This window comes from Pseudoliparis swirei, chromosome 18, assembly GCF_029220125.1.
Source record: "Pseudoliparis swirei isolate HS2019 ecotype Mariana Trench chromosome 18, NWPU_hadal_v1, whole genome shotgun sequence".
NCBI classification, from domain to species: Eukaryota; Metazoa; Chordata; class Actinopteri; order Perciformes; family Liparidae; genus Pseudoliparis; species Pseudoliparis swirei.
Genome location: NC_079405.1, coordinates 25,459,925 through 25,474,721, shown reverse-complemented (window position 1 = coordinate 25,474,721; position 14,797 = coordinate 25,459,925). Strand labels below are relative to the sequence as shown.

The 14,797-nt window shown below is 44.8% G+C and overlaps 1 protein-coding gene and 1 pseudogene across 1 annotated transcript; both read left to right on the top strand.

Moving 5' to 3' along the window:
* The first annotated feature begins 321 nt into the window (after positions 1 to 321).
* LOC130208985 (SRSF protein kinase 2-like) lies at positions 322 to 8,176 on the top strand (annotated as a pseudogene).
* Positions 8,177 to 8,468: 292 nt separating this feature from the next.
* Positions 8,469 to 14,792, top strand: comtb (catechol-O-methyltransferase b). The gene is made up of 6 exons (XM_056437443.1): positions 8,469 to 8,571; positions 9,802 to 9,973; positions 13,744 to 13,861; positions 13,950 to 14,143; positions 14,252 to 14,383; positions 14,480 to 14,792. Exons 2-6 carry the CDS (start codon positions 9,803 to 9,805, stop codon positions 14,657 to 14,659), a joined length of 795 nt encoding a protein of 264 aa, XP_056293418.1. The 5' UTR covers positions 8,469 to 8,571; position 9,802; the 3' UTR covers positions 14,660 to 14,792.
* The last annotated feature ends 5 nt before the right edge of the window (positions 14,793 to 14,797 follow it).

Below are 14,797 nucleotides of genomic sequence, written 5' to 3'. Positions count from 1 at the left end.
CCGAGAGATGTACACACACACACACACACACACACACACACACACACACACACACACACACAAACAGACAGGGGAACACTCTGCTTTTAAAAGTAGCATCCTAAAACTTTGCCTGAAGCATTACCGTAATTATTATGTTATGGCGACCTGTAATAAAAAGTAGTTGGAAGTCAAAGTTGAATATAATAAAATAAGTGAATGACCCCTGCCCTATGCCCCCTCTGGAAATAGAACTGGGAACTACATAGTGGTGTGTGTGTGTTGTCAGAAACACAGCAGCAGCAGAAGCACTCTGCTATTCCTGGACCCGAGGGTGTTTCAGTCACGCAGGAGCAGAGTCCTCGCTCCACGCTAGTTGTATATTCCCGCGTTACAAATATCACATCTGGATAAATATCACGCACGGGGGGGGTAAGTAGGCTCCTCCTCTCATGTGGTTGAGTATTTATTGTGAACGAGAAGAGAAAGAAGGTGTTTTGTTGTTGTCTTTCCCAGTTGAGACCAACAGCATGTCCTGAGCACATTTTGCTCCAGCAGTAGAGTCAGACTGGACTTCACAATAAAATAAACTATATTTGATTCACGAGTAGCTGTGGAAGTTTGAAAAAAAATTAACGGAAATAAATACATAAATGACAGGTTGGCTATACGCAGTATACTAAATACATCTTGACATTTAAATGTTTAAGGAGCTGGCTTCATGACTATCAAAGTCAAACATTCAGCTCGCCGTAGGTCGACACCTGTAAAGTGTTTTTTAAATTGTCGATGAACACACTCTATCAACTGGAAAAGTAAAGAAACATCTATCTGACATGATTATTCATTCAGTTCAATTGCACTTACTGCCCTCTCTCCGTAGGCCCGAAATATAACCTCTTCATATTTCATGAACCTCAGATACAAAATAATTGCCAGAACCAGATGTCCCTTGAAAGAGCCCCGTTATCTGGGTCCAACAGCCCTTCGTGTTTACAACTGTGGCGCCCGGCCCGTGCGGTACACCAGGAGGAGTTCCGTTGCAGCTGGGCCACGACGAGCGAGGAGCTATTTACGTTGACGTGCTCTTCATGCAGCTAAAAATAAACGCACATGTACGCTGCTGCCTCTTTGAAATGTCATAGAAAAAAAGAAGAAGAAAAAAGAAAAAACTTCCTGCAAATCAGTGACATAAAGCACCGGAGACGAGCAGCTGGTGTCAGAGTGTGATTGAAGAACTTTGACATTTTATCTTTTTTTTTTACAGCTTTCACCCTGAGTGCCGGGCCCGTCTTCAGCTGTGCTCGGACTCCTTCTCCCCCCCCTGTTCCACATGTCCTCTTCATATGCCTCGGCCATTTCGGCCCTTCTCACTGAAAGCTCTTCCAGTCCACCGACCGAGCGACCGCCGAGGCCCCGCCCCTCCCCGGACACCGGAGGGAGACTTGACGCCCCCCCCACGCCCCGCTGCCCTCCAGCCGTACATACTCGTCCTCATTCGCCTGATCCTCCGGGACCTTACGAGGAGGAACAGGAGAACCCGGACGACTACGGCATTGGTAGGCAGCACCCCAACACCCCCGACCAACACCACACGACTCCAACGCGCTGGTGGAGCTACGTTTGTTTGATGCGGGTGGGGTGGGGGGGGGGCGTGGGGGTGTCGTGTTGCAGGTGGATACTACCCCGTAGAGATCGGAGAGATATTCGCCGACCGTTACCAAGTGGTCAAGAAGTTGGGATGGGGTCACTTCTCCACCGTATGGCTCTGTTGGGACCTGCTGTGAGTACACGTTTGACCTTTTGACCTTTTCCTCCATAACAGAGATAATGTAGCGATGTCTCTTAATACGAGAGAGAAGAAGAACAGGAGCTAACGGCCGTCGTTGTTCCTGCGTGCAGGAAGGGCCGCTTCGTGGCCCTGAAGGTGGTGAAGAGCGCTCAGACGTTCACGGAGACGGCGCTGGACGAGATCCAACTGCTGAAACGCGTCAGTGTTCCCGCGTTGCTTTTTGTTTTTCCGTCTGGAATCTGATCGTATGAACGGCGAGGGGAGAAAACGATGCGTCGTATAGTTCTCTCAATCTTCAGAAGTGAACGGCGGAAGCTCGGCACATGTGCAAATATTTGTCTTTGTGCCATTTGGAGGATATTTACCTTTGCATTGAAAATGCGGAAGGTTATGTTTTGATCGCCCTGTATTTATTTATTTATTTGTATGCGTGTTATTCGCATAACAAAAAAAGGTTTGAAACCGAATCGCATGAAATTTAGTGGGATGATTGGTTATTATCCGGGGACCATTTAATTAGATTTTGGGATCGATTGGATCAAAGGTCAAGGTCAAGGTCACGAAAAGGTCAACATCTTCTTGAATCGCAAGAAATTTGGTGGGATGATTGGTTATTATCCGGGGACCATTTGATTAGATTTTGGAATCAATCGGGTCAAAGGTTAAGGTCATGAAAAGGTCAACATCTTCTTTTTACCATAGCACGGTCAATTTTTATCCAATTGGCATGCAACTAATGCCAAAATGTTCATAATTCAATGCCCAATCTTGTCATATGAGAAGGTATGCGCTCTACCGAGTGCCCATTCTAGTTTAACGTGTTCTGATAACCAGGTGAGGGACAGTGACCCCAGAGATCCGAAACGTGAGAGGATCGTGCACCTTATCGAAGACTTCCGGACCCCTGGAGCGAATGGAGAGCGTATCCTTCGCAGAGACACACTCGGCACAACGTCACCGGCAACTTGCGTACGGCGTGAGACGAGCTCCTTAACGTGCTCAACCAGACGTGTGCATGGTTCTGGAGGTGCTGGGCCACCAGCTGCTCAGGTGGATCATCAAATCCAACTACTCCGGCCTCCCCCTGCCCTGCGTCAAGAGCATCCTCAGACAGGTGCCGTGCGACCTCCTTTCACTCCATCCTCTACTCGCCTCCCTCTCTCTCTCTCCCCACTGACCGCCGTATTCAATCTGTGTTTGTTGTACTCCTCGCCGCAGGTTCTGCAGGGTTTAGATTACCTGCACACCAAATGCAAAATCATCCACACCGACATCAAGCCGGAGAACATCCTCCTGAGAGTGGACGAGCTGTACGTCCAGAACCTGGCGGCCGACACCAAGCTGTGGAAGCTGCCGGCGTTCCCGGTGAACGCCTCCACAGGTAAGCGGCGGCGCGCACGTCTCCCGCCGCGGCCGACGCTCTCGATCGGTCGACCTCTTCGTCGCCTCGTTTTCACGACGCGTGCCTCTTCTTCCCCGCTGATGTGTTTGTTGCCGCCAGTGAACAGGAGCTCCAGAGAAAAACAGGTGTGCGCCCTGAGATGCGTTCCAGTATTTTCATTATTTCAATCATTTCCTGCTTTGTCGTAGCTGCGTTATGACGCCCGTGTTTCACTTCCTCAGAGTTTGTCCAACTTGTTGGGGAAGCTGACGGGGGTTTTTCACACCTTCGGGGAGTGGGTAAGAACCACGCTGTGTTTTTGCTTTTGCACCCCCGAGCATCTTTACTGCATCTTGACATCTTCTGAAATATTCGTGACTGGGATGTGTGGTGTTAATAACACAGCTGCTTCACACTACTTTCTAATTTTGACGACTAATGTTGTTGTCGAACCCGAAAAGGGATCTCTAAGTACAGGGAACTCCCTGATGTGACAGTGTGTCCACCATTCTTTGACCCTGAAGAACAATATTGTACTCAACTTAAAACATATTTTTAACTAGACGGCACTACCATACCGGTATACCTTTGCATATCACAAGATGAATTATTTGATTTTTGAATGATTTTGTTTAGTTGATTGCCACATGATACACAAATATGGTAAAAGAAGATGTTGACCTTTTTTTCATGACCGACCTTTTTGACTTGATCGATCAAAAAAAATAAAAAAAAAATCCTGGATAATAATAAATCATCCACCAATTTCAAATTCATCGGTTTTTTACTTTTTGAGTTTGAGTTAGTAACACGCATACAAATAAATAAATAAATACACGGTGATCAAAACATAACGTTCCGCATTTTCAATGCAAAGGTAACAAGCACTTCCTGCTTTGTAGTCCAGACATGTGAAGACATTTCCACGCTAGAGAACATGAAATACTTTGTGAAATAAAAAGATGTGTCGGGGTTACAGAGTTACAATAAAATCGTCCCCCTCCAGAAACTCCATAAATGATCTCCAAATCTTTACAAAGGTGTTATATTTTCCTTTCACTACATATGTAAGTTTCTCTAGGCCGATGGTTTTTGCTCGGCCTCTGATCAGATTTCCAAGCCATTGCAATTTTATGTTTAACTTCAAGAAGGCAAAATATGACCATCTTCTTTTTGCTATTAAGTGTACAGTTAGCTGGGAAACACCCCAGAAACACAGAGTTTTGGACATAATGGAAGTTGTCTGTTCATGAAATACTTTGTTAATTGTACTGGACGGCTCTTAAATCTCTATAATTAACAACTATCTTATTATAACCATCTCAATTCCGCTGTGTCGCTCACAGGCTCCTGTAGCTCTCAAAGGGGCGGGACAGAGGGAGGGTGTGCGAGGTGTCGGTTATTGTAAGAGGATATAACTGCCTCACTTTGACGTCCTTCCAGCAACTGTTGTGGTTTCAAAATAGCTTGTTGTTTGCAACTTCCTGTTTACAACAGCTTCACAATATATTCTCCATACGCATACACATGTATTGGTAAAAGCAGCCGATAAAAAGGCTGCAGAAAACCTAATATTCCTTCAATACGGTCCTTTAATATCACGTGTGTTTGAATATACAATTAGGGAGCACCATTTTAATATCCTACACATAGTAGCCTTATTTTGCATGGTTTGCTTTACTTCCGAAACAGGCATGGATCCACTGTGGGTCAGTGATCGGCAGGTCCGTCTTTCAATCAGGGGGGTCGGCGGTTCAATCCCCGCCCTAGTCGATGTGTCCTTGAGCAAGACGCTTAACCCTGAGTTGCTCCCTGTAGCCGTCTCTACGGCGTATGAACGCAACATGATTGTAAGTCGCTTTGGATAAAAGCGTCAGCTAAATGACATGTGATGGCGTGAATCGTTGTTAGTGCCCTCAAACATGATGTCGTCGTTTTACTTTGGGCCCACCTCTGATTGTTTCCCCTGCAGTCCAGCAAGATCTCCAAGACCCCCATCAAGCGACTGACGAGAAAAGACAGGGGTCGCCGAGGACAGGAGCACAACCAGAAAGCCAAACTCCACGTGTCCTTCTCTGAAGACGCCGCCCCCACCCGCAGCTCCGCCTGTCCCTCTGAGCTCACGGGTCGTGACCTCACGTCGAGGAGGCAGACGCTGCTGATGGAGGACGGATCGGACTGGACTCCGCACGGCCTCGGAGACTCCGTCTGCTCGCGGCCGGACCTCGACGCGGACGCTCCGGCGTCTGACTCCAGATCAGCGTTGTTACATCACACGCCTCCTCCCTCGCCATCCTCTCCCCGTGGTCAGTTGGTGTGTTAACGCGTTGATATGACGACCTCATCATCGGTACACTCGGTCCATCCTGGTCTGGTTTACTTTGTTTTAGGGATCGGAGACTCGGATGTTCTTCTGGACCTACTGAAACCTCAGAATGCTGATAAAATCCTCATTAAGATTGCTGACCTGGGCAACGCCTGTTGGGTGGTGAGTGATTGTTTCAAAATAAACATGAAAAACATACAAAATCACTGCGACGTAGTTTCATCTTCAAACTAGAAAGCGATCAGTAAGTTCCTTACTGTCTAAAAACCTTATTTTGGAAATATTGCCGTTCAGTCGTTCTTCATTTGGATCTTGATTCATGCATCAAAATACACAGTGAGAAAAATGCTGATTGGACAAGATTTTTGGGGGAATACGCGAATGGATCTCGCGTCAGGCCTATACGTTACATTTGTTTACGTTTTTCATGTCACCAAAAGAAAGTGCTTTGATAGACAAAAACCAACATATTTATAACTGGAATTTATTTTTATATGAATCAGAATCTGTTATGTATCAAACAAAAAGATTTTATGAACTTAATGGGGTGGGGGGGGGAAAGGTAAAAAAAAAAAAAAACTAATAAGAATGAAATTCTGTTCTGAAGGATCTTAAATCAATACGTTTCTCACAGTCGTTGGCGTTATGAAGCAAACTGGTGTTTTAGAAACAGCCGCTGTCGGGCAGATGAGTGCAATCCAGGCAGACAGGAAGTGACTGGAAGGCCAGACAGGAAGCAGCACTGACCACCGAGCTGGGAATGGGTGGAAATGGCCCTGCAGTAAATACACTGCAGGGCCGATGAGGGAATGTGGAGGTGGTGGTGAGTCAGGTGACTGTGGGTCAGGTGGGAGAGGGCATCTTAGTGGAGGGTTGGGGGAGGGGAGGGGGGGGCAAAATATGCCTATAGTTTAACACACACTTTCAACCCATCGTTGCTTTGTGCAGAGCCCATAGCCACGAGGACCACGTCCTCTAGTGGAGAAACACTGTGAGACAAGACCGCGTGGACTTCTCTCTTTTGTTAGAAATATGTTTTAATTGGTTCACATTTGTAGTCATTAATATAAACGATAAATAACAGCAGAATTGATAAAACTGAAGATAATCATATGCATGTCAGAGTAAAAAGATGTGATTTGGGCTATACAAATAAACTGAATTGAATTGATTCCACGTGGAAGGTTGAATAAGGTGGAGTTCATTAATAATCATAGACGCAGGTGTCTTAATGGCGGCCTCTCTAATGAGTCGTCCCGTCTCGCCGTCAGCACAAACACTTCACTGACGACATCCAGACGTGTCAGTACCGCTCCGTGGAGGTTCTGATCGGCGCTGCCTACGACACGCCGGCCGACATCTGGAGCGCCGCCTGCATGGTGAGAGGAGCGCCGGCGTGCGGCTTTAAAAACAAACAAACGAAACGAGAGCAACACGTTGTCCTCTTCCTCGCTCTGTGTGCACCGTAGGCCTTCGAGCTGGCCACGGGGGATTACCTGTTTGACCCCCAGTCAGGAGCCTCGTTCAGCCGCGAGGAAGGTGGGTGTTGCTTACGGCCTCCGTGTTTGTCCTCCATCAACAAACATACTCAGATTCAACAGTATCCTTTAAACTCCATCTCAAAACAAACCTGTTTACACTGGCTTTTGGGTAATTTAAATATTATACAGCCTTTTTTAAAATCTTCTCTGTTAATGTATTTTATTGCACCATCTTTGACTGTGTTTTTTACTTTGCTCTTTTTACTGTTATTGCCACGTTGTTTTAATGGACTACTGTACTGCACTTTGTGACACTTTGTCTGTGATGAGTGCAATATATAAATAAACTTTACTCACGTACTTACATTAATATGCAGTGTGCTTAATATGCAGATCACATTGCCCACATCATTGAGCTGCTGGGTTCACTTCAGCCCGGTTCGCCCTGTCAGGGAGGAACTCCAAACAGTTCTTCAACCACAAAGGTATAATAGCGGTGTAGTAAATGAATAACAAATACAGTCATGTTTGAGGAATCTGATCGTCATACGGCCACATTACCTGAGACTCAACAATCCTCTGTCTGGCTTTATTTAGATGATTTTTCAACTACATGAACAATTTATTTACAAAAAGCCCTCAGTGCAGCCATCCTAACTAGAACCAGTCCACTTGTCGCCCCGTGCAGGTCGGCTGAGGCACATCTCCAAGCTGAAGCCGTGGAGCTTGTTCGAGATCCTGCTGGAGAAGTACGAGTGGCCTCGGGAGGAGGCCGCCGGCTTCGGCTCGTTCCTCCTCACCATGTTGGAGCTGCTGCCGGAGGAAAGAGCCACGGCGGCCCAATGTCTGCAACACCCCTGGATGACCTGCTAGTCCGCAACCGGGCCGGTCTTGTTCATGGGCCAAGTGGACTATATAAACTCTCTGTTGGGGGGGGGGGGGGGGTCACCTGACACGGGACCTTGGACAGATGTCTCATGTGCAGCTGATGAAGTTTTTTTTCTTTTTTTTTTTTTCACGAGCTCATGTATTTCCCAGTGGGAGGAGGGGGGGGGTGTTGGGGGTGATTGATCTTTTTCTATTTTTAATATCAGTCACATCCAATTCAGGCATCGCAATGACCAAGAGAGAGAAGTGTTGTCTTACTGTAAAAAGCAACAAAAAAATCTTGAATTTTAATAAATTGACGACAAAAAAAGAAGAAGAGAGAGATTCCATTTTGCTTATCATTTATTTATCATTAGAGAAATAAGATGCATATAGAGTTTGGAGGTATTGACTAAAATACACGGATAGCAGAGGGAACCAGTGGGGAAATTATTAAATGCCAAGCCGGAATACCCCCCCCTGTTCGTTTCTCGCATTCCCAGAAGCCTCTGCATGTGAGAATGCGCGCGCGCGTATGAGCATAGAGTCGGTATGTTGTGCAACCCTCACATTCAGCAGAGCATCCAGAGTGGATGTGTGTGTGTGTGTGTGTGTGTGTGGGGGGGTTGAAGAAATAAAGGGGGCGGTACAGGCATATGTCCGCCTGCTAGAGAAAGCTCTCAGTTCTTCCCTCTCGCAGCGCGAGGAGGTGTGAAGAGGACCCGGAGGCCGACTTCCCGCTCACGTGAGTCTCCGCTCGGTGTTTTGATGACAGACCCTTTAGAGAAGCACCAGGTGTCATTTTTTTCAAGTGCCGAACAATTGTTTGTTCCACACGGGGAGAGCGCGCGCGGCTCAGTCTGGTTTTAATTCCTGCGTGTGCGCGCGCGCGTGAACCTGACATTGCTGGTCTCAGTATTTATCACAACAAAGCATGTGTGACGTCATTCGTAATGATGATGATTTATATATATATATATGTATAAATAAATATATATATACATATTATTATATAATATTATATAAACCAGCCTCCACTTCTTTTAAAATACAGATACAGTAGCACATTAAACTAAATGTATAAGTGGAAAATCAAAAATTATATGAATGGTGAATTGAAGTTAACTCTTCACTTATTGGGACATGCTGATGTTGAATTTCAAAATAAGAGCTCTAGAAAATCACATTCATGAGCAAATGCGTCTCAAATTTGAGATTAGATTGAAAAGGAAATCTAATTAACACTTATGTTTTGTATGCCTTGCCTGCCCTATGTATTTTTCTTTTGACTTATTTTGAAGTCAGTTCTTACACCCTCATACCGTAATGCCTAGTACATAAGAGCGGACTGGCTTGACTGGTTTTCGAAATGGAGACTGGCTTGACCATCGAGAGACTCACGACAGACTGAAGATGACAGGTGTGTGTGTGTGTGTGTGTGTGTGTTATCAAAGCCATACCAGCGCTGCTCTGTGTGTCTGTCAGGAGGAGGACACATTAAAAAGGGTTCAAGTCAGTGTGCTCTCCCTTTTCTTCTTTTTTTCTTTCTTTCTTTTAGCTCTTAACCCCCAGCCCAGTTGCCATGCAACTCAAACCCCGAATCAAAAGGAATTACCTCAACTGCCACCGCTGCTCTCTCGCAGATGCATTATGGGAGCGAGGTGGAGCAGAAGGAGCTCCCTTGTTAAGGGGATTTATTTATTGTAATGACCACACAAGCAAAAGGGGGCTTGTGTTCACCAAGTGTGTATTGCAGTTTATTTAAAATAAAACAACGATGTGTGCTACAGGAACAGCTCGGACCTTGCCTGCCTGCAGCATCTGATAATGAAAGCAGGAGCATAGTAAACACCCATCTCATTATCCCAGCACAAAGGGTGCGCTCGAGAGGTATCACCAAACGAGCGCTCTCGTTTTATCTCGTGCATATGTTAATATATAAACCACGCCATATCTGTCTCTGTCTCGCTTGCAGGATGTGGCTGACTCTTCTTTACAGCTGCGCCGGTGGAGCAGCTCTCCTGTACGCTCTGTACCGATGGGTGATCCCCACCGTCGTGAAGATCCACCCGGAATTGACGCTGCTCTGGCACGACAAAATCGTGGAGTGGATATTGGACCGAGTGACCCGGTCCACGCGCCCTCAGGTGGGCCTCAGCTACGCAGTGTTCGCCTCTTAGGGAGATGTGTAGTCCGTGCAGGTGTTTGGTGGACTAAGATAGATGCCAATGATGAGATAAGAGACAGACGGAAAATGATAATGCACAAAAGTGACACGCATGCACAAATGTGTTGTGCATCGTTACATTGGTATAATCCTAAACTAAGCAGATTAGAATTAGAATTGCCTGCGTGGAAGCTGAACGCTACCTTACGGCACACTCAAAGTGACGACATCAACTTGTTTACCTTCTTAATTTGGACTGCCAGCATGTAAACACTGTCCAATTAGCACCAAACACAACGCACACCTGAGGCTGATGGGAATCATTAGTTATGAAGGGGGTTGACTCTAACCCGGAGAGTTGAACATATTCAAACTCTGGCCTGATGCATTGATCAGGGTCGGGGGGCTTTTTTCGAGAAGAAAAAATATATATATATATATTGGGACGTTTTGATGTTGAATTTCAAAATAAGAGCTCTAGAAAATCACACTCATTAGGAAATGCGTCTTTAATTTCAGATTAGATTTCAAAGGTAATCTAGTGAACACTTATGTTTTGTATTCCTTGTCTGCCCTGTGTATTTTATCTTTTGACTTATTTTGAAGTCAGTTAATACACGCTCTTACCGTAATGCCTCGTCGTGGAGGCCGGCTTGGTGCAATACGAGAGATTCACTACACAACGACTGAAGATGACAGGTGTGTGTGTGTGTGTGCATGTGTTTTTTCTCTGGACCACAAATGAGCATTTTCATCGCAACCCATCGAGACGCGCTGAACACAGAGCGACATCCATACAGCCACGCTGCCTTGCTCATTAACACTGGCTGCTGAAGTAGATGGTCAAGACCTGCAATTGAATTGAGCATTTTATGTCTTATATTTAAACAACACAAAGATTTATGGATTTAAAATGGTATTTTCCCAAGATACATTTTCCACATTTTCTTTGGTACTTTCTTTATATTCTTATATTTATATTTCTTGACTTATGTAGCACTTACGCACTTTTATTCTGATGTTTTCGTACTCTTTTCTTATTGTGTGTATTTAACCGCTGATTGTTTTAGTGTGTACAGAACATTCAGCTGGAGGGTGAGCAATTAATGGATGGGAGTGTTTCAACTGTAGACTTTGAGAGGGTTGTCTGGAGGAAAAGGCCTATATGCATACTGACGTCCTACCAAGAAGCATACAGAGCACACTACAATAAACATTATAAAAAATGTTTATTGTGGAAATCCACTTACATTATATACAAGAGAGCCAGAAAACACATATTGTAAACACACACACACACACAGACAAACAAAAGAAAACATATCACGTTATTTCCCATCGAATGGTTTTCTGTGTGGGGATTTTTCTAAATGGAGGGCATGGATGTGGCTCACAAGTTGCTGGTTCGAATCCCTGGAATAACACTTTTAAAAAAACTAGGGCTGTCAGCGTTAACGCGTTAATCTATGCGATTAATTTGGCCGCGTTAACGCACTAAAATATTTTTTTTTTTTTTTTTTTTTTTACCGCAGCAGTACGGTTTGACACTGTTTCCGTTTTTAAAACAATCATTTCTCCGCGAAAATAAGGAGCAGAAATGAGTTTAACTCGTGGATGAATCAGTCGGGTTTCCTCCTGCTCCTCCTTCCTCCCGTCTCCCCCTCTGATACACAGAGGAACGGAGGGCGACGTGTCGGGACACGCGGCGCGGAAAGAACTCGTCACACGAAACCTTCACCGTGATTGGTCAATCCGTTTGTCTGTCAACATTTCGGGGGGAAAAAAACCAATGAACACTCAGTAAATTACAAAGGACCTCCCATCTCACAGGTTAGGCTCATTTAGCAGCCTGTCAGTCAGACAACCAGAGGACACGGCGCGAGGACAATGAGGCTCATTTCAGAGCTGAGATTGTTCTGGAATGTTTGATGTATAACACGTGGGGTTGTGTCACATGCAAAAAACTTTAAACGGTGAATTTAATTTATTTTGTAAAATGTATAAATGCCCCCAGCCTCCATGTATAAAATGCCCCCAGCCTCCAGAGGGTTAACGTGACATATTTGAATGTCAGTCAGTTACCAAGGCCACTGGTTCTGCTGCTGTTCAGTGTTAAAGATGACAGGACCAATGGGGTCTCAATATACTTCTTCTTTTTTTACTAATCTGATGTTTCACTGAAGAAACAATTTATCATCCACGATATTAAATACCTCGCTGGCACTTTATATGTAGGAGCCTCTGAAACACGATATACCTGGCACTTTATATGTAGTATGCCTCGAAACACAGCTCTGTGTGAAGTTTTGTGTTTAAAAGAGAGAGAAACACTTTTTTTACTTGGTTGTTTTTGGGTCATTTTGACCGACGAAATATTTTAACCTCCCGCCCTGTGGTCATTTGACCCGATTCAATGTTTCACCCTCCTGTTACCTTTATATTTACTAACATATTTTACCCCTTTGGGGTTCAATTGACGCCAGCAATAAAAACCTCCAGAAAATTATTAGAATTAATATTGTTTTCCAAGTTTAAGTGTGAGGCACTTTATGTTTGTTTGTTGACTACGTAAAGAACACCGACATTAAACATAGAATGGGGTCAAATTATAAAAAGGAAGGGAGAGGGTGGGGTATGATGATGGTCAAAAATGACCAAGGCAACACAAGGGTTAAACGGTGAATTTTTTTTGTTTTGTAAAATGTATAAAATGAGCCCAGCCTCCAGAGGGTTAACGTGACATATTTGAATGTCAGTCAGTTACCAAGGCCACTGGTTCTGCTGTGTTCAATGTTAAAGATGACAGGACCAATGGGGTCTCAATATACTTCTTTTTTTTACTAATCTGATGTTTCACTGAAGAAACAATTTATCATCCACGATATTAAATACCTCGCTGGCACTTTATAGGTAGGAGCCTCTTTGAAAACACAGCTCTGTGTGAAGTTTTGTCTTTAAAAAGAATGAACTTTTAACTTTTAACTTGTAATTGTGATTAATCGCGATTAATCGCGATTAATCGCGATTAATTAATCGCAATTTCAAACTGTGCGATTAATTAGTTAATTTTTTTTAATCGATTGACAGCCCTAAAAAAAACACATTATTGCGGCCATGATCATTGAGGTAACACGTTCAGCAGGCGGGCGGCAGTGTGACAGTTGTGTCCAGGAGCAGAAAACATATGAGAAGATGGAGAGATTAGGAAGACAAATAAACATAGACAAGTCTCTGCTGGCCTCTTCTAATCTCTGATCATCACAGATCACATGACGCCCACAGAGCACACTTCCTGCAGCTCTTTTCTAACACAAACACATTTGTCTCATTCGTTTTCCTATATTTTGTTGATGCCTGTCATTTAACTCACATTACCAAAAAAAGCAACCTTTACTTTATTCCATATTGAAACAAACGGAGACAACGATTAACTCAGTGATGCCTTTGGACAAGAACAATAATGATCCATGAAACATGGACACAATGAGTGTTATGCCCTTTTTAACACTATCAATTCAATTCCATCTAAAAGATAATTGGATGGAGCATCAGGCAGTTGCAAAGGGTGAACTTGGTATTCTTTACACACAGTATTATTGCTCCTAAATATTACTCTGTGAAATCTTCTAATATCTTTAAAAAAGCTGAAAGGAGGGAATAATTAACGACATGTTGTTAATGACACTAAAAATACAGTGGAAAAAAAGAAAAGAAAGCCCTACTGTAAAGTTCTTTTGTGTCTCCCTTCAGCGGCTCCTGGGTGCAGTACAGAAGAACGCCACTAGAGGGGACCCTCGCAGCGTGATCCAGGCCATCGATGACTACTGCAAAAACAAGGAGTGGGCCATGAATGTGGGGGATGAGAAAGGTCCTGCTTTGTCATTATGGTTATGATGATGTGTGCTTAATCTATCATCATCGCCTCACGTGTACCTTCTGTCTTTCTATCGCTTTAGGCGCCATTCTTGACTCCGTGGTGACTGAGGTCAACCCGGCCACGGTGCTGGAGCTGGGGACCTACTGTGGCTACTCCACGGTGCGCATCGCCACGCTGCTTCCGCCTCACGCCAAGCTCATCACTCTTGAGTTCAACCCAGAGTTCGCAAAAATTGCCCGTCAAGTCATCGCTTGGGCCGGATTGGAGGACAAGGTAAAGCCAGGTTGTCTCCACACACACACACACACACATTAGAAAAACAATCCATTTTTTTTACGTGGCGTGTGCAGGTTAGAAGACGATATGTTTCCTCTTCTCTAGGTCCAGTTAGTCGAAGGCAGTTCTGATGACTTGATAGGCAGATTGAAGGAGCAGTTTGGGGTGGACACCTTTGATTTGGTTTTCCTGGATCACTGGAAGAAATATTACCTCCCCGACACAAAACTGATGGAGGCGAGTGTTACGCTCATTTTATGTCGATCGTACTCTCTTCTTCTCTCTCCGATGCATGATAGATGCTCTTTGCTTCTTCTTTTTTCTCCCACCCAGGAGTGTGGCCTCCTCAGGAAAGGCAGTGTCCTGCTGGCGGACAACGTCATCTGCCCCGGCGCTCCCGACTACCTGGAATACGTCCGGAGCAGCCCGCGATACCAGAGCCGGTACTTCAAAGCCCACCTGGAGTACACCAACGTGGAGGACGGCTTGGAGAAGTCCGTATTCTTAGGGTAGTCTTTCCACAGAAAGGTGTCGTGGTTCACACACAGGCGCTCGCGGACCGCTGGCCTCTGTTGTCTCGGGTTACAATCAGGAGTTTAATCTGTCACCGAGTCTACGAGCTTGATATTAAAAGTACGAGGAAGGATTTTG

What these genes read in the sequence shown, in the direction of transcription:
- comtb (XM_056437443.1), top strand. Translation starts at nt 9,803, where the DNA reads ATGTGGCTGACTCTTCTTTACAGCTGCGCCGGTGGAGCAGCTCTCCTG. An exon ending in CCCGGTCCACGCGCCCTCAG is followed by an intron (nt 9,974 to 13,743) that starts GTGGGCCTCAGC and finishes GTCTCCCTTCAG; the next exon opens with CGGCTCCTGGGTGCAGTACA. An exon ending in GGGCCGGATTGGAGGACAAG is followed by an intron (nt 14,144 to 14,251) that starts GTAAAGCCAGGT and finishes CCTCTTCTCTAG; the next exon opens with GTCCAGTTAGTCGAAGGCAG.